At 44.6% G+C, this 25,560-nt stretch overlaps 1 protein-coding gene across 1 annotated transcript in view; it reads right to left on the minus strand.

Moving 5' to 3' along the window:
* LOC147123429 (phospholipid-transporting ATPase ID-like) overlaps positions 1–25,560 on the minus strand; it is a 342,460-nt gene that overhangs the window by 179,105 nt on the left and 137,795 nt on the right. Inside the window, exons 9-11 of the mRNA XM_085966014.1 lie at positions 22,297–22,455; positions 6,103–6,191; positions 3,711–3,907 (exon numbers count right to left, since the gene is read on the minus strand). Coding sequence (XP_085822140.1) covers positions 3,711–3,907; positions 6,103–6,191; positions 22,297–22,455 — 445 coding nt within the window. The remainder of the gene's footprint in view (positions 1–3,710; positions 3,908–6,102; positions 6,192–22,296; positions 22,456–25,560) is intronic.

Raw genomic sequence — 25,560 nt, forward strand, 5'->3', positions numbered from 1 at the left:
AACCCTTTAAGTAACGTTCCCAAATCCATCCTAGCCAACTCGCATCTCATACCATCGTAGTTTCCTTTATTTAAATTCAGGACCCTAGTCTCTGAATCAAATACTTCACTCTCCAACTTAATGAAGAATTCTATCATATTATGATCGCTCTGCCCCAAGGGGCCTCACACAGCGAGATTGCTAATTAATCCTTTCTCATTACATTATACCCAGTCTAAGATGGCCTGATCTCTAGTTGGTTCCTCGACATATTGGTCCAGGAAACCATCCTGTATACACTCCAGGAATTCCTCCCCCACAGTACTGTTACTAATTTCGTTAGCCCAATCTGTATGTAGATTAAAGTCACCCATGATAACTGCTGTGCCCTTACTGCACGCGTCTCTAATTTCCCGTTTAATGCCATCCCCAACCTCAGCATTACTGTTTGGAGGTCTGTATACAACTCCCACTAACATTTTCTGCCCCTTGCTATTTCTCAGCTCTACCCATAGATTCCACATCAGAGCTAATATCCTTCCTTACTATTGTGTTAATCTCCTCTTTAACCAGCAATGCTACCGCACCTCCTTTTCCTTTTTGCCTGTCTTTCCTGAATATTGAACACCCCTGGATATTGAATTCCCAGCCTTGGTCACCCTGGAGCCATGTCTCCCTAATCCCAATTAAATCATATCTGTTTACACCTATTTGCACAGTTAATTCATCCACCTTATTATGAATGCTCCTTGCATTAAGACACAAAGCCTCAGGCTTGTTTTTTTCACACTCTTAGACCTTTTAGAATTATTGTTTACTGAGGTCATGTTTGATTTACACCCTTGATTTCCCTGACTTCCACTTTTGCTTTTCTCCTTTCTGTCTTTTGCTTCTATCCGTGCTTCCCTTTTCTCTGTCTCCCTGCACAGGTTCCCAACCCCCTGCCATTTTAGTTTAAACACTCCCCAACAGCACCAGCAAACACTCCCTCTAGGAAATCGGTCCCGGTCCTGCCCAGGTGCAAACCGTCCAGTTTGTACTGGTCCCACCTCCCCCAATGGATTATATTGTGGTGTCTCTCATTTCAGCTTTGCGCTGTGATATGGCCTGCGGCAGGGATAGAATGATGGGGATGTGGTGAACAACGGGGATCTGGGGTTTAATTTATTGGAACCGCAGTCTGATGAGGCGGTCACAGACTGCCCTTCCGGAAGGCGGTTGAGTGGCTGCCTCCTCCCTTGCTCCTGTTCCTCCTCCTCATCTTCCTCTTCCTCCTCGTTCTCCTTCTCCTCTCCGTCTTCCTCCTTCCTATTTATATAACTTATGTTTTAATATATTTTCAATGAACAGTTTAACCTGTATAAAATAAATTAAGTTTATTGGGTTCTTTTGTGGTCCATATTTATAGCTATTTTGTGCACTTTTAGTTTGCACCTCGCATGCTAACTCAGATATTGGTTAGAGTTGAGAGAGTAGATTTACAACTTGGGGTGTGGCTGATTCGCAATGCCCGTTTTACACTCTAGCAGCAAATTGAAAAGCCGTCCTGAGATGTTTAAAGATCTCCAATTCTTCGAGTTAACAAAATTTAGTCAAGAAAGTTATTACTTTTCTGTCATCCCTAAGCCCATCCAGAGTTTTCCCATGTCCACCCACTCTCTCTCAGAATCTTGCCAAATGCTCTTTACCAGATTCTGGTCCCAGCCTCCAACTTATAGTTTCTCTATAGATGGTTGAGAGAAGTAAACTGCCGTTTGCTGTTAAAATCGGCCAGTACAAGATTTCTTGGAGTTGTTCAGTGGAATTCCAAGATCAAGTGGACAGCAACTGTGTGCAAGACTCTCAAAAACTTGTTTCCCAAAATTTCCATGAAAAAAATAGGATAAAAAACAGACCACCCATGTGGCGTTGGATGCTGGATCTGAAGAATGCATCAGTATTTAATTTCCTTGTATATAATTGAAGTATTTCTGTGGTGGCTGCACACATCTAAGAGAATGCTGATGCCCGAGAGGAAAACTTTGTATCCAGGGATAGATGAGACACCTCCATGGGAGGTGAAATAAAAAGGAGAGTGAGAGAGGTATAGAAAGAAAATGAGAGAAACCACCACACATAGGCAGTTGACATAAAAAAAAGTGAGAAAATAAAACGTAGATTTACAGAGAGAGAAACATTGCAAGAGACATACAGAGAAAGTGAGAGCTATACAGGAGTGGAGACAGAGGGAAGGAGAGAATTATAGAAACAGAAGGCAGAAAGATTAATAAAGCAAGCTGATGTATATAAAGATAAATAGATGTTGAGATGGAGTGAGTAGCATACAGAAATAATGAAAGGTACACTGGAGTGGAGACAGAATTACAAAGAGGGGGCAGAAAGAGAGTTGAGGGCAGGAAGATAAATAGATGATGAAAATGTGTCAGAGAGTAAACAAAAAAAAGGGGGAAAAATGTGACAGTGGGAGAGAAGCAAACAGAAAGATATAGAAAAAGACACAAGTGTCATGTTAGTCTATGAGCCAATACTATGGGAGATCAGCTAGTATATATTTTTTAAATTTGTTCCAGGATGTGAGCATTGCTGGCAAGGCCAGCATTTAATGCCCATCCCTAATTGCCCTTGAGAAGGTGGTGGTGAGCCGCCTTCTTGAACCGCTGCAGTCCTTGTGAAGGTACTCCCACAGTGCTGTTAGGGAGGGAATTCCAGGATTTTGACCCAGTGATGATGAAGGATGGTGTGTAACTTGGAGGGGAACCTGCAGGTGATGGTGTTCCCATGCGCCTGCTGCCATTGCCCTTCTAGGTGGTAGAGGTCGCGGGTTTGGGAGGTGCTGCCGAAGAAGCCTTGGCGAGTTGCTGCAGTGCATCTTGTAGATGGTACACACTGCAGCCACGGTGGTGGAGGGAGTGAATGTTTAAGATGGTGGATGGGGTGTCAAACAAGCTATCAAGCAGCACTTACTCGCCAATAACCTGCTCACCGATGCTCAGTTTGGGTTCTGCCAGGACCACTCGGCTCCAGACCTCATTACAGCCTTGGCCCAAATATGGACAAAAGAGCTGAATTCCAGAAGTGAAATGAGAATGACTACCCTTGACATGAAGGCAGCATTTGACTAACGGGAGGAGGAGGCTCCATGAATATCCCCATCCTCAATCATGGCGGAGCCCAGAACGCGAGAGCAAAAGACAAGGCTGAAGCATTTGCAACCATCTTCAGCCAGAAGTGCTGAGTGGATGATCCATATCGGCCTCCTCCTGAGATCTCCATCATCACAGAAGCCAGTCTTCAGCCAATTCGATTCACTCCACAAGATATCAAGAAACAGATGAGCGCACTGCATGCAGCAAAGGCTATGGGTCCCGACAACATTCCGGCTGTCGTGCTGAAGACTTGGGCTCCAGAATTAGCTGCGCCTCTAGCCAAGCTGTTCCAGTACAGCTACAACAGTGGCATCTATCCGACAATGTGGAAAACTGCCCAGGTATGTCCTGTCCACAAAAAGCAGGACAAACCCAAACCGGCCAATTACTGCCCCATCAGTCTACTCTCAATCATCAGCAAAGTGATGGAAGGTGTCGTCGACAGTGCTATCCTCCCGTTAGTTATTTAATTGTCCACCACCATTCATGACTGGATGTGGCAGGAATGCAGAGCATATCTGGTGAATGATATATGCACTCAAAAATCTTTTTAAATAACACTGGACTGTAAGTTAAAACACCTACCTCACATATAGGGAAATTGGGACAACAGTATTCAGAATGATCACATATGACCAAAACATAAGAAATCCAGAGAAGGAAGAATTTGTAGTGTCGTAGTCCCAAGGCAAGTAGACCTGAAAGTAGTACCCGTTATAATATTCCCAGATACTATTTCCAATAGCCAGTACTGTACACATGAAGACAAGGAAGCCAAAAATCTGCAATCATAGAACAAAACATCAATGTTATTTTGAGGTCAGCAGTAAATAATGCTTATTTCATTAGTTATCTTGATTTTGGGGGAGGGCGGGTGCAGTGAATTCTCCGATCTCCCGCTGTAACTTAAGTGGAGAATAGTGGAAACCCTGGAGAAATAGCTGTTTACACTGATGTTCCATCAAAGTTAGGACAGGAGATCGGGAGAACCCCCATGGAAATTATTGCCATTGGATTTTACTCAAAGGAAACTGTGACTAATTAAAACACAGACATAAAGCGAAGTAACATTAAGATGTACATGCAATTTTTTTTTTAAACAAGGTCACAGGTAAAGTTTCTTCTAAAATATCACTATTTTTTCAAATTCAGTAGACACAAGCTAAATTTTGGGAGTATTTACTTCTAGGTCCCTTTCCCTTAAGCGCACAATGTATTTCTGTGAAATTAAATTTAAACATATCTGGTATGAATTCTGATTGAACTGAATTGAATCAAAGTGGTTAGACCACTAAAATTTAAATCAATAGCAAAATACTGCGGATGCTGGAAATCTGAAATAACAACAGAAAATGCTGGAAATACTCAGCAGGCCAGGCAGCATCCGTGGAGAGAGAAACAGAGTTAATGTTTCAGGTCTGGGACCCTTCATCAGAACTGGAAAAAGCTGGAGATGTAACAGATATTAAGCAGGTGCAGAGACAGGGGGGGCGGTTTAGGAGGGGAGGAAGGAATTGAAAGACCATACTGTACTTTTGTAAGAGGCAGGAAAGATAAAATGTTGCAAATGGGAATGGCAAAAATCATACAGCATGAAAAATGGGGGCAGGGATTATTATCTGCAATTTAAATCATGCTGAATAAGGTAAATACCTTTAAGGGAACAATGTAATTTGACTAATCTGTCTTGCAAGACATTTGGGCAGGAATTTCCTAGAGACTTATGCCAATGGAATGATGTATCAACGTCATTGGATCTATTTTCCATTCAAAAAGTTCCATGAAATTATGGCGTGAGTTACGCCACTATTCATTCTACACCATAATTTCATGGGACTTTTGCGCTGCTCAACCAAAACCCGCGCCGAAACCGAGAGGTTAATTATCGTAGCTCCGTCCCCACCCCTAGTTACCGAGAGTAGGTAATGGTGGGCCTTTTCCTTGAACTGTTGCAGTCCTTGTAGTAATGAGCTTGCACAAGTGGTAAGTAGCGAATGCCTGGATATTGACATAGCAACGATGAAGGAATGGCGATATACGTACAATTCAGGTTGGTTTGTGACTTGGAAGGGAGTTTGGAGATGATGATACTCCTTCTCGGTGGAAGACATCGCAGGGCTGGGAGGTGTTGTCGAACAAACTTTGTTGAGTTGCTACAGTGCATCCTGCAGATCATACATACTGCAGCCACAGTGCACTGGCAGTGCAGGGGGTGGATAATGGATCCAGAGGTATGGAGCACCAATCTAGCAAATTGATATGTCCTGGATGGTGTCAAGCTTCTTGAGTGCAGTTGTGGCTGCGCCCATTCAGGCGAGTGGTGAGTATTCCATTTGAGTCTTATAATGGAGAAGCTTTGAAGGGTCAGGAAATACTCATTACAGAGTACTCAACCTCTGCCCTCCTTTTGTAGCAACAGTATTGATATGGCTGGTCCAGTTAAGCTTCTTGGTGATCCCCAAGGTGCTGATGGTGGAGGAAGGTTGCCATTTAAGATCAAGGGGTGATCATTACCTGGCACTTGTCAACCCAAGCCTGTATGCTATCCAGGTTGTGTTGTAAGCTGGCGTGGGCTACTTAATTATCGGTGAAATTGTGAATGGAACTGGACACTAGAATCGTCACATATCATTACACCATTTTGAGTGTATGACACAACAAATCTGAAATACTTCATCTAAATAATGACGTTTTAAACTGCTTGAGAAAAGATTCAGCAAGCAAAGCATCTGTTGCAAACTTCCCTGTGTTGCCAATATACTCAAATCTAGCGAAGTGTGTTTCAAGAATGCTCAGCAAAATTCCAACAAGATTTTAATGGCCTTTGAAATTCACAATGGTGAATATTTTGAGTAACCATCTAATTGGTTCTATTCAACGGTTTGTTTGCAAACTCTGCACCACAACACATCAATGATTATTTATACTGTATCAGTTGATCCGAAAGAAAGGAAATGGATTCATTATATACACTTACCCATAAGACGATTACATTCATCAGTCGATCTATATTAGTTCGCTTAAAAGCTGACAGTCCACTATTCTGCATTAGTTTTGTGTCTTGTCCTTGAAATAAGAAGTGATAAGTTATATGTAAGAAATACCGTGCAACATTTTCAGAATGGTGCTATAACACCACTGTTAAAAAAGCATACGGGATCCTTATCTTTATAAATAGAAGCATAGAGTACGAAAGCAAGGAAGTTATGGTAAACCTTTAGGCCTCAGCTGGTTAGGCCTCAGCTGACATGTTGTGTACAATTTTGGGCAACACACTCTAGGAAGGATGTCAAGGTCTTGGAGAAGGTGCAGAAGGACATTGACTAGAATGCTACCAGGAATGAGGGTCTTCAGTTAAGTGGAGAGACTAGAGAAGCAGGGATTGTTTTTCTAAGAGCTGAGAAGGTTATGGGGAGATTTAATTGAGGTGTTCAAAATTATGAGGGATTTTGATAGATGTAAAAATGGTGTCCAAAGGCAGGAGGGACAGTAATCAGAGGACTCAGATTTAAGATAATTGGAACCGGGGGTGATGAGAAACGTTTTTACGCAATGAGTTGTTATGATCTGGAATACACAACCTGAAAGGCTGGTGGAAGCAGATTCAATAGAGACTTTCAAAAGGGAATTGGATATATAACAACCACAAAAACAACTGTGTCAGTAAAGGGCAAAGTTGCAGGGCTATGGGGAAAGTACAGGGACGTGGGAATAATTGGATAGCTCTTTCAAAGTGCCGGCACAGGCATGATGGGCCGAATGGCCTGTTTCTGTGCTGTTTGATTCTATGAACACTATATACTGTTATTTGCATAAAAACCAACTCTATCGCTCTGTTCTTTCCAATTACTGGCCCCAACCTTCTCTTTGGGGGGAATTTTAACTACCCAGGATTGGTGGAGGGGAGGGGGGAGGGGACGTTAAATTCTGTAAACTCTGAAACCGAATCCCAACCCATTTACTTCCGATTTAACCAAGGCGGACGATTAACATGCTCTCGAGAAGCAGGTCAGTAATTTAAATATGCTAATGAAGCTGCATGCCTCAGATTGTAACAGACTTTTACATTCAACAGCTGCGGGCTGGGTTTCCCAAGGCTCAGCAAAACCGGCAACTAAAAGGAGATAGGAGCTGCCAGATCCAGCTGGAAAGTGCTTTTCCAGCACGCACAGCAGGAATGCTTCTTCCCAGCCCCTCAAGCTAATCTACCGCAATCAGCCTCCCTCCCTGTGATGAAATAACTCTGTGTTCTGGCATTTGTATTGTCTGTTGTTGTTCTACTTGCTAATGTCTGGAATGTTCTACAGATGTAACCACTAATGCTCCTCCCTAGCCCCGCCCCTCTGGATCCTCCGGATTGGTGTGAGTCTTCCTCATAAGGGCTGGGTCGGTGATGAATGATGGCTGCCTTGTGTTAACTCGATGCCATGTTCTTACTTAATAAAAGCCTTTAGTTTTAAGCTTTAACCTCTTGGATTCAGGCAGTTATTTGGCACATCAATTTTATTAAGTAACAACTTTTGGAAGATGGATCGATTTTTGAAACCAGAGCGTCTGGATATCGATCCCCATTCGGCAGATGCGTCGAAGAAATTTACGCATTGGCTTCGATGTTTTGAACACTTCATCGCATCGATCGATCCGACGGTTAACAAGTTGGGTCTTCTAACCAACTTGGTAAGTCATCAAACTTACTCTATAATTGAAGATATTACTACATATGAAGAGGCCCTCGCAGCTCTTAAGGCCCAGTACCTTAAGTCAGTTAATGAAGTATACGCCAGGTATCTTTTGTCTACTCGCAGGCAATTACCCGAGGAATCCCTGGATGATTTCCTGCAGGACCTTAAGGCTTTGGCTAAGGATTGCAACTACAAGGCTGTCTCTGCCATAGTGTATCAGGAAGAAACCATCCGCGATTCTTTCATATCTGGCCTCCGATCTAATTATATTAGACAGAGACTCCGCGAGAACAACTCGTTAGTTTTAAAAACGGTCGTCGCGACTGCTCGAACGTTAGATGTAGCCCAGAAGAATTTAGAAGTGTATGCATCAGCCCATGCGTCTCTCTCAGCCTCGTGTGTTCCGAGTATGGAGGCATCCATAACACCAATGGAGCCTCCACTTAATCCTATTGTTGCGGCTGTACCCCATGGGTCTAAGTGTTATTTTTGTGGCCAATCTAAACACCCCAGGCAAAGATGCCCAGCCAGAGAGGCTACCTGTTTTAAATGTAAGAAACGGGGACATTTTAGTAAAGTGTGTAAGGGTAATCCTGTACCCGGTGTCTTCTCTGCTGCCGCCTATCGTTTTACTCTAGCCTCGGCTACGGTTGACCAGACCATACCATGTTCCTTGTCGAAATCTATGATGGACATCAAGATTAATGGTCGTCCTACTGGGTGTTTGATAGACTGTGGCAGTACTGAAAGTTTTATACACCCCAACCTTGTTAACTCCTGTTCATTGAAGGTGTATCCTACTCGAAGTGAAATTGTGATGGCGTCCAAGTCCCTTACTTCGGAGGTAACTGGATATTGTAAAGTCACATTGACCGTTAAGGATACGGAGTATAAGGACTTTAAACTCCTCATATTACCTCAGTTGTGTGTGAACTTAATTTTAGGCTTGGACTTCCAGTGTCAGCATGAGAGCATTACCCTTAAGTATGGTGGATCTCAGCCTCCACTCACAGTCTGCGGCCTTTCTACTTTAAAAGTAAGTCCGCCTTCTTTGTTCATGAACCTTGCTCCTAATTGTAGACCTATAGCGACTAAAAGTCGACGGTATAGTTCAGAAGATAAAACATTTATAAAAGAGGAAGTGGAAAGGCTTCAACGGGAGGGAATCATCGAACACAGTAATAGCCCGTGGCGTGCCCAGGTGGTGGTGGTTAAAACTAATGAAAAGAAAAGACTTGTGGTCGATTATAGCCAGACTATCAACTTGTATACCCAATTAGACGCCTATCCTTTGCCTCGTATTTCTGAGATGGTGAACCAGATAGCTCAGTACCGCGTGTTCTCCACCATTGATTTAAAGTCTGCCTACCATCAACTCCCCATCAAAATAGAAGACCGACCTTATACGGCCTTTGAAGCTAATGGGCGCCTGTACCAATTCCTTAGGGTGCCCTTTGGAGTGACGAATGGGGTATCCGTCTTCCAACGGGAGATGGATCGTATGGTGGATGAATACGCGTTGGAAGCAACATTCCCGTACCTGGACAATGTTACTATCTGTGGGCATGATCAAAATCTCGCAAAATTCCTAGAGACTGCAAAGAGGTTAAACCTGACCTACAACGAAAACAAGTATACCTTCAATACTACACGTTTGTGTATTCTTGGTTGCGTTGTGGAGAATGGGGTAGTCGGGCCAGATCCTGAAAGATTACGCCCACTTAAGGACTTATCTTTACCTCAAACTGTAAAAGCTTTAAGAAGGTGTCTAGGATTCTTCTCGTACTATGCCCAGTGGGTGGCTAGCTACTCAGATAAAGTCCGACCTCTTATTAAGTTGACGTCTTTTCCGCTATCGGCGGAAGCTCAGGAGGCTTTCTTTAATATCAAACGGGACATTGAGAAGGCAGTGGTATGTGCCGTGGATGAGAAGATCCCTTTTCAAGTGGAAAGTGATGCATCTGATTTTGCGTTGGCAGCAACTCTTAACCAAGCTGGTAGACCAGTAGCTTTCTTCTCTCGTACATTGTAAGGACCAGAATTTCGACATTCTTCAGTGGAAAAGGAGGCACAGGCGATTATCGAAGCAATCAGGTATTGGAGACATTATCTCGCTGGCCAACGTTTTACGCTTATTACGGACCAGCGATCTGTGGCCTTTATGTTCAATACTAAGCAGAGAGGCAAGATCAAAAATGATAAGATTTTAAGATGGCGAATAGAACTGTCAGCATATGACTATGATATTCAGTACAGGCCTGGAGTATTCAATGAGCCATCGGATGCTTTGTCACGAGGAGTATGTGCTAGTCTAGGTATAGATAAGCTTCAAAATCTCCACAATGCACTCTGTCACCCTGGGGTTACCAGAATGAACCACTTCATTAAGTCCCACAATCTACCCTACTCTACTGAGGAGGTCCGGACAATGACCAGAACCTGTCGTGTTTGTGCTGAATGCAAACCCCGCTTCTATAAGCCGTCCAAGCCAGCTCATCTTATTAAAGCAACTCGACCATTTGAGCGTTTGAGTCTCGATTTTAAAGGTCCCCTTCCATCGAGCGACCGTAATGTCTATTTTCTTAATATTATAGACGAGTACTCTCGGTTCCCTTTTGTTATCCCCTGTCCGGATGGGACCAGTGCTGTTGTAATTAAATGCCTCTGCCAACTGTTTTCCTTGTTTGGCATGCCTAACTATATACATAGTGATAGGGGTTCTTCCTTTATGAGCGAAGAATTGCGACAGTTTTTGCTATTGAAAGGGATTGCAATGAGTAGAACTACCAGCTATAACCCTCATGGTAATGGGCAGGTCGAGAAAGAAAATACGACAGTGTGGAAGGCTATCGTACTGTCTCTGAAGTCGCAAGGCCTGCCGACCTCGCTCTGGCAGGATGTCCTGCCAGACGTGCTGCATTCCATAAGGTCTCTTTTGTGTACAGCGACGAATGCCACCCCTCATGAAAGGATGTTTAGCTTTCCAAGAAAAGCTACTAATGGAGTATCGTTACCCACATGGTTGACGACCACGGGCCCTGTGCTGTTGCGTAGACATGTGAGAGGCCACAAGACTGATCCACTGGTGGAGGAAGTACAACTCCTCCATGCTAATCCCCAGTATGCGTATATTCAATATCCGGATGGGCGAGAGGATACGGTCTCTATTAAAGATCTTGCACCTGCTGGAGCTCGAAAAGAGTTCGACTCTGAGAGTAGAGTTTTCAATCGAGGTATTGGACCTTCAGAGACACAAATCCTCAGTGTGGAAAACACTGATGATTCTGGGAATTCGAATGAACCGGAGTTAGTACTCCGGGAGGAGCCTCAGCAAGAGTTACGTCGTTCCCAGAGGACTATCAGACCTCCTGACAGACTGAATCTATAGCAGGGGGTGAATGTGATGAAATAACTCTGTGTTCTGGCATTTGTATTGTCTGTTGTTGTTGTACTTGCTAATGTCTGGAATGTTCTACAGATGTAACCACTAATGCTCCTCCCTAGCCCCGCCCCTCTGGATCCTCTGGATCGGTGTGAGTCTTACTCATAAGGGCTGGGTCGGTGATGAATGATGGCTGCCTTGTGTTAACTCGATGCCATGTTCTTACTTAATAAAAGCCTTTAGTTTTAAGCTTTAGCCTCTTGGATTCAGGCAGTTATTTGGCACATCACTCCCCACGACAGGTCTCATTACCCACGATTGGCCGACCCCAGCCCTGCAAGATCCAAAGCCTCCCGAACTCCAGGCTGACACGTGATCTGCCCCCACGACCTGTGATCCAAAGCCCCACAATGTCTTCCCCTCCCCACCCAATTTCTCTTTCCTTCCCTCCTCACTGCTCCCTGGCTGCGGCCTTCCTGCCCGACAGCCGAGAAAAGGAGAAAAAATTTAAATGAGGTCTTGCCGTTAAATTCAGCAGGAGCCCCGCGTTACCTACATTTCCGAGTTTCCATGCCTCTACATCCCCACTCCAGCAAATATCAGGGCCTTTGTCTCTAGAGTCCCAGAATGCATTGTTGCCACAATTATGCTCGTACCTCTCCCAATATTTGTTTAATACTCTCCGATCAGGCTTCTGCTCTGCCAGAGACATGGGGGGAATTTTCCGGGTGGGGGGGTGGGGGGAGGGGTGGGGGTCAGCGGGCATAATCAGTGGCAGGTTGGTTGGGAAAATGGTTTTGTTTGACAGCGGGTCGGGAGTTCTTTGCAGCTACATAAAAATGCTATTTTCCCAGCTTTTTGATTTTGACAGGTCGCCCACCGGTTTCCCGCTGTGCCTAGACCTCGTCAGTGAAGCTGAGGTGGGAGGTCACTTGCCATTGTTTCAGCTGAAGAGTTAACAGCTTCAAATGTCAAGTCAAAGTTCCCAGCTGATTCAGATATCTTCCCTTAGCCACTAGCTTCTCTAATCTGCATTTCCACTACAGATTCAGAATACTGCAAGTCTTTACACAAGTCTCCATCCAGTCTGACCTCTCCCACCATTGACAGATCACTTCTGTCATGTCTACTTCACCTGCCATCTATTCCAACAGCATGGGTGCCCTTTGTACACTCTCACCTTGGTCCTCGGAATTCCACCACAATCAGCCCCAACACCAGCATCACCAGGCATACCAGCAGCACCAATAACAACACCAACCATCTCTACAATCAACTGATGCTGCACAGGAAACAGGGCATCAGCACCCGATCACATTGCTGCCCGGGAGGCCAGGGATGGCCTCACCCCCAGATCACATAGCCAGATTTACTTCACTTGACGCTGTACACCCTGGCTGCCACATGACGCGCCAGGTTGCCACCACCCCACACCAACACCATAAAGCATCCCTACAATGCCCAAGCCATTACTTTCACACTCATCAGCATTGCGGGGGGTACCATTATGTCTCACCATTCACTGCAACTCACTAAGCCACGTCCAAAGGTGCGCACAAATCTGTCCAAGAACACAAAGGCCCATATTTTCCGATGCCTACGGGTGTGTACGAGCTGTGTATACATGCTGGCCTAGAAATTGAGGTTGCGCTGCGCCGGGGCTTAACGCCGGAAATTTAGCGCCGGTGCTAAGTCGCGCTGTGCGCGCCAAAAATTCAGTAGCGCCGCGCCCAAACGGCTGCCGGCGCTACTGAAGGCTGTTTGCGCCTGAAAACTGGCGCTACGCGCCGCATTGCGGCGCTATTCCGGCGCTGCGGCGCCCGATGCGGTGCGGCAGGCTCGGGAAGTGCAGGCCTCCTCCTTCCGTTAAGGAGGAGCTGCCTGCACCCGGCCGCGGCCCGCGCAAATCTCTGCAAAAATGAGCCCGGCACCTCGGACAAGTGCCGGGCTTGCATCTGTTCCGGGGGGGGTGGGGGAAGAAGTCCGGGGAGGGAGCTGCGGGCAGGCGGCCGGCGGGAAAGCGGCCGGCCGCCGCGCCTCCTTAAAGCGCCGGCGCAGACTCCGGCAACACTCGTTTGCCGGAGTCTTAGTTGCGGCTGCCACTGGCGAGGCGGCCGCAACTGAATTTCGGCTTGGGGCCGGGTTACCACGGCAACCGGGACGCTGCGCACACCGATGACGTCATCGGTGCCGGCGCAGCGCTACCGGTCTACCGCCGCGGAAGGGCCCCAGGCAATTTAGGAACCGGCGCCAATTGCAGCGCTAGGCCCTCTAGCGCCGCAAAATCGGTGCTAAGGGCACTGAATTTCTAGGCCGCTGTGTACAGCATGTGAAGTGCATGCGCTGAAAATCGGCATTTCCGATCTGTCAAGAATCCTCTTGACAGATTGGATGCCTGCCCTGGAGAAGGGCCTCTGCAGGGGGAGAGTTCTGCTTTCTGCAGAACCTCAGCCCACTGAAAACCCTTAGACGCATAATGTTCTTCCTGTGGTTACACACCAGCTGGACATTAAGGGAGTAGAAGCCCTTGCAGTTCACAAATACAGCTGGGTTGTGATATCAATGTTTGCCAGCACATTAAGAGAAACTTCACATGAACATTGGCTAAAACACACAAGTGCCTACCCTTGTGTGTTGTTAGTTGGTATGATTGGACTAGGATGAGGGCAAGTGTGAGGGCTGGCTAGTGAGATGGGGAAGTGATAATGTAGGTAGAGAGGGATGGGTGGAGCTGCAAGGTAAGTTGGTGTGAGTAAGGATGTGCAGGAGTAGGGTACGGAAGGCAGAGTGATGGGGATGTGATGAGTGGCACAGCAGGATGAAGTTGGGTGTGGCTTTGCAGTAACTTTTTGTGATCTACTGAGATAATTGAAAGGTTTGTGCCACTGCAGCCTGGTCCTCCTGATGACATCCCTGCTTGTGTCCTCCTGTGCAATGTGCAACCAGGCTGCATTGGTCTCCTGGGGAGGTCTCTTCCACCCATTGGGAGGGAAGAGAACCTCCCTGCATGCTGTGACTCCCTCCATAAGCATATGGAGGGAGTCATGGGAGTGCCTGGGCGCAGCCGTGCACCTCTGTGCCGTGCTTGTCAATGTTTGCAGCACCTCAATGTTGTAGAACACAGATAGCACAAACATCAAAATAAATTTGCGCATGGTCCCTTTAAGGAAACTGGCTGATGACGAATCATCAAATGATGTCATCAGACCCGCTTCCTTCCATTGGCCAGGAAACACGCTGGGTGGGCTTAACAAGCCCAATTAGAAAGAAGGAAAGACTTGTATTTATATAGCACCTTTCACGACCATCAAACATCTCAAAGCGCTTTACAGCCAATGAAGTACTTTGAAGTGGAGTCACTGTTGTAATGTAGGAGAAAATCAGGGGAAAATCATTCTACACAGCGGGCTGGAGCCAGCAGCGAGGCCAGGACCCACCGTCGACGTCGCCCACCACAGACCCGCTGAGGTTGGAAAAATCCTGCCCATTGAGACTAAGACTGTCAAAATGAATCTGGTTTCATTGTGATCACAGCTCACTCTCCCTCTAATCCTCAACTTCTCTGCTGCCTTTGATACATTCAATTACAGCATACTCCTCGAACATCTCTTCCACAGTCTAAATTTGTGATACTGTTCACTTATGGTTCCACTCCTACCTGATGTGTCATAGCCATTTTATCACATCCAATGGCTTCTTCTCCTTTGTTTATATGGTCACTTCTACTACCTCTGATGTACCCTAGTTTTCCATCTTCAACCCCTTCCTCAATTTTGCATAGCCCATTGGTGAGTTCGGCTTCATTTGTACATCAATGGCAGTTGGCTCTATCTCTCCACATACTGCAGCAGCCCTAAGGCTGTCACCACTCCCTCCAAATGCTTGACTAACATTAACACCTAGATAAGTTACTCAAGTTAAATGTCAACAAACTAAAGCAAACTTCTTCGGTTCCTGCAAACACCTTTGCGCTACTGGCTTCAACTCCATCAACCTTCTTGCTGCCACCTCAGGTTAAGCCTAGAAGTGTAGCTTGTACCCAAGCTCAGCTTGTTCCTGTTTGAGAACATGAGCCCACCTTTGTACCATAACCTGTCTCTGCCCCTACCTTACCCTTATGCTGCTGAAAGCCTTATCTATGTCTTTAGTACCCTGAGGCTTGATTTCTCTAATGTTCTCATTGCTGCCCTCTACACTTACATCCTGCACAAATTACAAGTCATTCAAAATGCTGTAACCAGTGTCCTCATTTGCAGCAAGGCTCATTTCTGCATCCTACCCCAGTCCTCGCCAACCTACCCTACCTTCCTATACTCTAGTGTATTGACTTTTTGAGCTTATATTTGTCTTCAATTTCCAGCCATAAATCCCTGCGCACACCGTCAGCTTCATCAACATTGTTCTACTTCTTATTGGATGTTTACTCTGCTCCACCATCAACGGCTGTTCTTTTAACCACTGTGCACCAATCTTGGAACTCTCTCCTCCCCAGCTCCTTTCCCTTATTATTTCCCTCTCTTTTTTCAAAAGTCATCCTACAGTTCAATTGTGCTTTTGTCCTCCCAATTGCTCTTTTCCTAATTCCCCCCCGCCCCACTGGATATCTAGTTGCCTTGTAAAATGCTTTGAAACATTTGTTTATATGCAAGGAATGCTACAGAAATGAAAATTGTTGTCCCATCCCAAAATTGATATATTATGGGCTATGCCACTGAAGTAACAAGATATGCTTCAGTGCTAACGGCAGTGGCATTTCACAACCTTAGTGTAAGAACATAAGAAAATCCAGAATGAGAAAAGGCCATTAAACCCACTAAATTTGCAGCATTCAGCATTCATGCAAGAGTATTGTAGTCCTTCGACACCACCAATTGATTCCCTATAATAGCTTCTTTCCCAACCTCCCCTGAAAAAAACGTTGTTATATATTTGTACAACTCTCAATCCTTGGCATCAACAAGATTAGGCTATGCGAGGGAAGAGAGAGGTTCTTTGCACCAATTTCCCAATGTTTCCTACTAAAGCAAAAGATTTTCTCAAAACAGTTGAGAGAAACAAATCTGAAAATGTTGATTTTGAAAAACATATATTCCACCATTGCCAAAGTCCAATCAGAGGCCGAGGAATTTGGATTAAAGCCAGAAAGTGGCACAAAATGGGCATCGCAATTGGAACGCGAGCCTGAAGACGTGGGCCTAAGTCTTGCTGGAAATTAGGCCTTGGATCTCATCCACATAAAACCAAAGAACTACGGGTGCCAATTGGTCGTCCCGAAGCATTTCACCGTCAGGGCCTCAGGAAAATTGGTGCCTCCGATGGCAAGCAGGCCACAGGTTGGTCCGGGTAGGTGGGTAGGTGAACCGAATTGGGGGCGAGCCTGGACCAACAGCGGCGCGTAGTATTTTTGTGGAATCAGGAGGGGCACTCCTGGTCCTCCTGGCTCCATAGAAATGTAAGTATGAAATGTTACTTATTTTTTGTAGGCAGCCTCTAGTGGCCCCTTTAAGGAATGCTGGATAGGCCGCCATAGAGCCGGAAAAATTGAGGGGAACATGCGCGGTGCAGGTCATTAAAGAACATAACATAAGAACATAAGAAGTAGGAACAGGAGTAGGCCATACGGCCCCTCGGGCCTGCTCCGCCATTCAATAGGATCATGGCTGATCCAAATCTAGACTCACGTCCACTTCCCTGCCCTCTCCCCGTAACCCCTAATTCCCTTATCTGCTAGGAAACTGTCTATCTCAATTTTAAATTTATTTAATGTTGCAGCTTCCGCAGCTCTCTGGGGTAGCAAATTCCATAGACTTACTACCCTCTGAGTGAAGAAGTTTCTCCTCATCTCAGTTTTGAAAGGGCAGCCCCTTATTCTTAGATTATGCCCCCTAGTTCTAGTCTCACCCATCAGTGGAAACATCCTCACCGCATCCACCCGATCAAGCCCCCTCACAATCTTATATGTTTCGATAAGATCGCCTCTCATTCTTCTGAACTCCAATGAGTAGAGTCCCAACCTACTCAACCTTTCCTCATACGTCAACCCCCTCATCTCCGGAATCAACCGAGTGAACCTTCTCTGAACCGCCTCGAGAGCAAGTGTATCTTTTCTTAAATATGGAAACCAAAACTGCACGCAGTATTCCAGGTGTAGCCTCACCAATACCCTGTATAACTGCAGCAAGACTTCCCTGTTTTTATACTCCATCCCCCTCGCAATAAAAGCCAAGATTCCATTGGCCTTCCTGATCACCTGCTGCACCTGCATACTAACTTTTTGTGTTTCATGCACCAGGCCCCCCAGATCCCTTTGAACTGTAGCACTTTGCAGTTTCTCTCCATTTAGATACTAACTTGCTCTTTGATTTTTTCTGCCAAAGTGCATAACCTCACACTTTCCAACATTATATTGCATCTGCCAAATCTCTGCCCACTCACTTAGCCTGTCTATGTCCTTTTGCAGGTTTTTTATGTCCTCCTCACTCACTGCTTTCCCTCCCATCTTTGTATCATCGGCAAACTTGGATATGTTGCACTCGGTCCCTTCCTCCAAATCGTTAATATAGATTGTAAAGAGTTGGGGTCCCAGCACTGACCCCTGCGGAACACCACTAGTTACTGATTGCCAGCCCGAGAATGAACCATTTATCCCAACTCTTTGTTTTCTGTTAGATAGCCAATCTTCCACCCATGCCAGTATATTACCCCCAATCCCGTGATTTCTTATCTTGATCAGTAATCTTGTGTGTGGAACCTTGTCAAATGCCTTTTGGAAGTCCAAATACACTACATCCACTGGTTCCCCTTTATCCACCCTGTATGTTACATCCTCAAAGAATTCGAGCAAATTGGTCAAACATGACTTCCCCTTCATAAAACCATGCTGACTCTGTCCTGTTAAATTATGTTTATCCAAATGCTCTGTTACTGTTTCCTTAATAATGGACTCCAACATTTTGCCAACCACAGATGTTAGGCTAACTGGTCTATAGTTTCCAGCTTTTTGTCTACTTCCCTTCTTAAATAAGGGTGTTACATTAGCAGTTTTCCAATCTGCCGGGACCTTTCCTGAGTCCAGGGAGTTCTGGAAAATAATCACCAATGCATCCACAATCCCTACCGCCACTTCTAATTCTAAGAGTGGGGACACTGATTTTCACACTCAAGGCACTTAACATCTGTTTCAGGCGGTCGCCCAATTTGGCAGTTGGCGCACTTCCGGGGGAGATCGTGTGTGAGACATTCCAAAATTAATTCCCCAAAATTCATTTTTCCCCTAATGCTTTTTTTTGACCCCAGAAAATGGGCGTGGTGAGGTCCAATTTCTCCCCCAGAGTTCTTAACAAAAAAAACTTTAATGGTACTTGGCTGCTTGCATTTTGGCCTACACTTATCAATTGTACAACTCCAATATCGGCAACAATATTTCCGGCGGGAGAGAATTCAGCCCTATATTTCAGGGCCCTATCAAGTCTGGATGTGTGCTGGAGGTCTGGAGTTTGGCCAATATAGTACCCATTTTTTAAAAAGGGAGTTAGAGCTAATCCAGATAATTACAGTTAGCTTAGTATCTGTGCTAGGGAAAATGTTAGATTCTTGAATTTAGGATGAAATTACCACGTAATAATAAAGATAAAGATATAATAGTTAGAAGTAGCCAACACAGATTTCAAAAGGGACAATTGTGCTTAACAAACCTCAGAGACTTCTTTGAGGAAGTAACAGACATAGTAGATGGTGAAAATGCAATGAATGTAGCGTACATGGACTTTAGGAAAGACTGTGACAAAATACTACATGGGAGATTACTAAAGCAGATCAAGGGGTATGGAATTAGGGGGAGGATAGAAAAATGGATTAAAATTGATTAGAGAGATAACAGAAAGTAGTAGTTAAGAACAGTTTTTTTTTTAGAGTGATGGAATCTGTGTCCCTCATGGTTCAGTTCTGGGACACTTCTGTTTAATGAGTATATCAAAGATTTGGAGGTTGGCCTAAGGGAAGCGGTGTTGAAATTTACAGATGATAACAAAATAAGAGGTATAGTTAATTCTCTAGAAGACCAAAGAAAGCTGCAAATGGATATTGATTTTTCTTTTTAATGTTGCATATTTTGGTAGCAAATTGTATATATAACAAAAGTGATGCACTTCAGCCATCAATTATTGACTATTGGGAGGATTTATAGGCTCAGAAACAAAGTTACTTGCAAGCAAGTTGCTAATGCAGGGACCACGTGAAATTGGCGCTGCCAGCTCATTATCATAAGTAAGGCGTGTAGCCAGCGCTACTGACTGGCCGCGCGCTTGTTTGGAGGGCAGGTGGGGTATCGGGCTTGATGTCAGTTAAAGGCAGCCAGCACCACTTAAAGAGGAGGTGCACTCTGGTTGCAGACAACAGGGAAATGTTGTCAAAATGGCTGGGCGATGTACAGAGAGAGATTCCAGGGTCTCGGATGCAGCTTTGGAGGCCCTGGTCCAGGCTGTTGATGGAAGGTCAAAGATTCTGTGCCCCCCCAAGGGAATACCTCCGCTGCCAGTGGGAAGAGGTCGAAGAGGAGATCAATGCTTAGCTTCAAAGACATTGCTGCAATCCAAAAAAAAATTTTGCAGGAGGCTTGCCCGCCTGCACACCCTTTCCCCTCTGGAAAATAACATGCTGACCATCGCATGCAGGGGGAGAGTCATAGCCTTGACGAGTGGCAAGACATTACACAGGATTTCTTCACACCGTATCCTCTTTTTCTGTTCTTACTTCTATCTCACCCTACACACTCGGCAGCCACTTATCGCTCTCTGCTCTCCCTTCAGGTGCAGAAAATGTCGACATCCCTGTGCCAATTTAGGAAGGAGGCGAACCTTCCTGAAGATGCAGCATCACTCAATCTGATCCTAGCAAGCACCAGTTCAGAAACTGGCACCATGCGTATTTTAGAGGGTAGGTTAGGGGAGGGGTCTTCACGTGGTGAATCACTGGCCATCACTTGTGAAACTGTGGCGGTGCTATGATGGGTAATAGGACGCCACTGGTGCCAATGAGGTGAGATTACATACTAGCTCTGCTTCAGAGGACTTGGATGCAGACTTCAAAGGTCCAGGCTACAGAAGAAGACTGATGAGCATACGCTAGGAAATGCTAAGTGCGCTGGATAGCCTACCAGTGAGCTTGTGCGCAATGGCTCAGAGCATGGAGGAGTCCAGCTCCAACCTGTTTCATGACTTTGTGCAAAGCATGGAGACCATTCTGTCCAACGTGGAACAAGTGGTCAGCTCCATGAACACAACAGTGGCGCCTACCATTATGGAGCCTCTGCTGACAGCTTCCATGAAGCTCATGCAGCTGCAATGGAAGCTCAGACAGCTGCTACCTTGATTCTGGGGGCTAGTGCTGACACGGGCTTGTTAACAAGTGTAGGATCCTTATTTAAATTTTATAATGACTGCTTTTAATACTTCCGGGGTACCCTGGACGCCTACTGAGAAGCCCGAATCAATATGCCATCATATTGGACCAATAGGTTTCCATTTTGCGCCTGTAAAGCAGGTGCTGCGTGATCGAATTTCTAAGCCATAATCTATATATAAAGATTGGTAGCACACTCGCCTCTGAGTCAGAAGGTTGTGGGTTCAAGTCCCACTCCAGGGACTTGAGCACAAAAAGCTAGGCTGACACTCCAGTGCAGCGCTGAGGGAGTGCTGCACTGTCGGAGGTGCCGTCTTTCGGATGAGACGTTAAACTGAGGCCCTGTCTGCTCTCTCAGGTGGACGTAAAAGATCCCATGGCACTATTTTGAAGAAGAGTAGGGAAGTTATCCCCGGTGCCCTGGCCAATATTTATCCCTCAATCAACATAACAAAAAACAGATTATCTGGTCATTATCACATTGTTGTTGTGGGACCTTGCTGTGCACAAATTGACTGCCACGTTTCCCACATTACAACAGTGACTCCACTTCAAAAGTACTTCATTGACTGTAAAGCGTTTTCAGACATCCATTGATCATGAAAGGCGCTATATAAGTGCAAGTCTTTTTTTCTTTTAGATCATAGAGTGAAAGAGTTTTTAAAGTGTATTTTATTCGGATCTGTCTGAGCGATTTACTATTTTTAAATAAACATTCACTACTGTTATCTCTCATATTGCTACAAGCAGACTGAGGATAAATTAAACGTTTTGTGAAGAATTCATTTTAAATTCTATAGGAGGCTAAAATTCTAATTAGCAGGCAGTAGATCGGGATTGGTGGGTACAGTAAGTGCAGTACAAATCTGCTAATGAATGCACAATTTAAGCCTTATCACAAAGAGAATGAGATATTTTTCCAGTTGTGACCAAGCTCTGATGGCTGTTAATGAGTTTAGTTGTCCATCAGCAGCCTTTCAGAGTTTACATCTTTCTACATGTCACATATTGAGTTGGTCCACTTTGGACTTTCAATTGACTGAAAAATGAGCCTTGTAGTTGTTTCCCAGCTAATCATAGGCAAATGTTGTGGAAGTTGCTCCCACCTTTACAATGGATAGTGGGATTCAGCAAGAAGAAGAAAACAGATTAAAGAGTTTTTAATTTTTAAACAGAATAAAGTAATCAGAAGTGCTTTTTAAATCTCTGATTAACATTGTTTTTTAACACTGATTTAACACTGACATTTGGGCTAATATTACAGTCATAATCCTGCTGTTTGGATAGCTTTAGTTTTGTAATACTAGTGTTTGTTTCAATGTCATGGTGTATGAGCTGAAAATTAAAAAAAACTAGCTAACATACGCATCCTGCTATTTTCCTAAGCCTTCCAGGAGTTTAAGAGTTAATACATGTTCATTTAGTTAATTAAATCTGTTACAGTGTAATTGTTGAATCAGTTCACTGTCATTAGTTTACCAGTAAAAGTAGCACCATTGTCTTGAAAAAGTGATTGGCAAAAATTGCTTTGTTTGCAGAGATCATCTGATGTTGCACACAAGTAATGGAATGATGCACCTAAACATAATTTATGTCATTATATTGTGAGTTTGTTCAGACAATGTTAAGACCTTTTCAGGAAGACATTGTCCTATTAGTTATTGCAAGCCTCATTACGACTGAACCTGTCCTCTTGCTTTTCACCTACCTGCAAAGATAACAAGTCCATAACACCATTCTGTATTCCTCAGTGTGCAGCCACGCAGCAGTATTTTTTCATTGTCCAAAGAATATTTATTTTCCTTGTAGCTAAGTGCTCCTCTAAATTTGTCCAACCTGTTATTGGGTGCTTCACATCGAACTTCACCTAGGATTTGAAAAGAAGTAACATGTAATTAAATGTTTTCTGGCTAATTTCATTATTACTATTAATATACAATCTTGGGCCAGAGGGACAAAGAATTGAGGAGGAGCAAACATAATTTTAGGATCCGGGAGTCACTGGGACATAGCCCATGCCAAAAAATATGGAGAACCGTGTTCCTTTTGGCCCCACCCTCAGTTGTTGCACCTATATCTGGACTAAAATGTTAAACATACTTGGCTGAAGAGCAACCAAAAGTGAGAAAAAAGTTTCACAACTTTCCAGATTGATGTCTGTAATTAACAAGCTTTACAAATTTGAGTGGACACAGACAAATACTGTTGCTTTTTGGCCTTTTTTTTTTTTAGGAAGAATATAGATCAAAGCTAGGTAATAGGAACATAGAAGATAGGAGCAGGAGCAGGCCATTCGGCCGCTCGAGCCTGCTCCGCCATTCAATGAGATCATGGCTGATCATCCAAATTCAGTACCCTGTCCCTGCCTTCTCCCCATATCCCTTGATCCCTTTAGCCTAAAGAAATATATCCAACTCCTTCTTGAATATACTTAATGAATTGGCCTCCACTGCCTTCTGTGGCAGAGAATTCCACAGGTTCACCACTCTCTGAGTGAAGAAATTCCTCCTCATCTCAGTCCTAAATGGCTTACCCCTTATCCTTAGACTATGACCCCTAGTTCTGGACTCCCCAGCCATGGGGAACATCCTTCCTGCATCTAGTCTGTCCAGGCCTGACAGAATTTTATAGGTTTCGATGAGATCCCCTCTCAATCTTCTAAACTCCAGTGAGTACAAGCCCAATCGACCCAATCTCTCCTCATACGTCATTCCTGCCATCCCAGGTATCAGCCTGGTGAATCTTCGCTGCACTCCTTCCATGGCAAGCACATCCTTCCTCAGATAAGGCGACCAAAATTGCACACAATACTCAAGGTGCGGTCTCACCAAGGCCCTGTACAACTGCAGCAAGACATCCTTGTTCCTGTACTCGAACCCTCTTGCTACGAAGGCCAACATGCCATTTGCCTTCTCAACCGCCTGCTGCACCTGCATGCTTACCTTCAGCGACTGGTGCACAAGAACACCCAGGTCTCTTTGCACTTCCCCTTCTCCCAATTTATTGCCATTCCAAATAATAATCAGCCTTCCTGTTTTTGCCACCAAAGTGGATAACCTCACATTTATCCACATTATAGTGCATTTGCCATGTTTCTGCCCAATCACCCAACCTGTCCAAATCGTACTGGAGTTTCATGACATCCTCCTCACAGCACACATGCCAACCCAGCTTTGTGTCGTCTGCAAATTTGGAGATACTACATCCAATTCCCTCGTCCAGATCATTAATATATATTGTGAACAGCTGGGGTCCTAGGACCGATCCTTGCGGTACCCCACTAGTCACTGCCTGCCACTCGGAAAACGACCCGTTTATTCCAACTCTTTGCTTTCTATCTGCCAACCAGTTCTCTATCCAAGTCAATACCTTGCCCCCAATCCCATGTGCCTTAATTTTTCAAGCTAATCTCTTATGCGGGACCTTATCGAAAACCTTCTGAAAGTCCAAATACACCACATCCACTGGTTCTCCCTTATCTATTTTACCAGTTACATCCTCAAAAAATTCCAGTAGATTAGTCAAGCACGATTTAACTTTTGTAAATCCATGTTGACTTTGTCCGATCCTGTCACTGCTTTCCAAGTGCTCTGCTATTACATCTTTTATAATGGACTCTAGCATTTTCCCCACTACCGATGTCAGGCTTACCGGTCTATAATTCCCCGCTTTTTCTCTACCACCTTTTTTGAATAGTGGGGTAACATTAGCTACCCTCCAATCCATGGGTACTGTTCCAGAGTCTATCGAGTTCTGGAAAATGACCAGCAATGCATCTACTATCTCCAGGGCCACTTCCTTAAGTACCCTAGGATGTAGATTATCAGGCCCTGGGGATTTATCGGCCTTCAATCCCATCAATTCCCCAACACCATTTCCCTACAAATACTGATTTCTTTCAGTTCTTCCCTCTCATTAGTCCCTATGTTCCCCGACATCTCTGGCAGGTTATTTGTGTCCTCCTTTGTGAAGACAGAACCAAAATATGTATTTAATTGGTCAGCCATTTCTTTGTTCCCCATTATAAATTCCCCTGATTCTGACTGCAAGGGACCTACGCTTGACTTCACCAATCTTTTTCTCTTCACATATCTATAGAAGCTTTTACAGTCAGTTTTTATGTTCCCTGCAAGCTTACTTTCATAATCTATTTTCCCCCTCTTAATTAATCCCTTTGTCCTGCTTTGCTGAATCCTAAACTGCTCCCAATCCTCAGGTTTGCTGCTTTTTTTGGCCAATTTATATGTCCTCTCTTTGGATCTTATGTTATCCCTAATTGCCCTTGTTAGCCATGGTTGAATCACCTTTTTTGATTTATTTTTATGCCAAACTGGGATAATCAAATTCTGCAGTTCATCCATGTGATATTTGAATGTTTGCCATTGCCTATCCACTGTCAACCCTTTGAGTGACATTACCCAATCAATCCTACCCAACTCGCGTCTTATACCATCATAGTTCCCTGTATTTAAATTCAGGACCTTAGTCACTGAGTCAACTACTTCACTCTCCATCTTAATGAAGAATTCTATCATATTATGATCGCTCCGACCCAAGGGGCCTCACACAACAAGATTGCTAATTAATCCTTTCTCGTTACATAATACCCAGTCTAAGATGGCCTGATCCCTAGTTGGTTCCTCGACATATTGGTCCAGGAAACCATCCCGTATACACTCCAGGAATTCCTCCTCCACAGTATTGTTACTAATTTGGTTAGCCCAATCTATATGTAAATTAAAGTCACCCATGATGACTGCTGTGCCCTTATTGCACGCTTCTCCAATTTCCCTTTTAATGCCATCCCCAACTTCTGCATTATTGTTTGGGGGTCTATACACCACTCCCACTAATGTTTTCTGCCCTTTGGTATTTCTCTGTTCTACCCATACAGATTCCACATCATCAGAGCTAATATCTTTCCTTACAATTGTGTTAATCCCCTCTTTAACCAGCAATGCTACCCCAGCTA

Source organism: Somniosus microcephalus, chromosome 2 (genome assembly GCF_052327205.1).
Source record: "Somniosus microcephalus isolate GS21.2 chromosome 2, FLI_Smic_1.0, whole genome shotgun sequence".
In the NCBI taxonomy this organism is placed as follows: domain Eukaryota; kingdom Metazoa; phylum Chordata; class Chondrichthyes; order Squaliformes; family Somniosidae; genus Somniosus; species Somniosus microcephalus.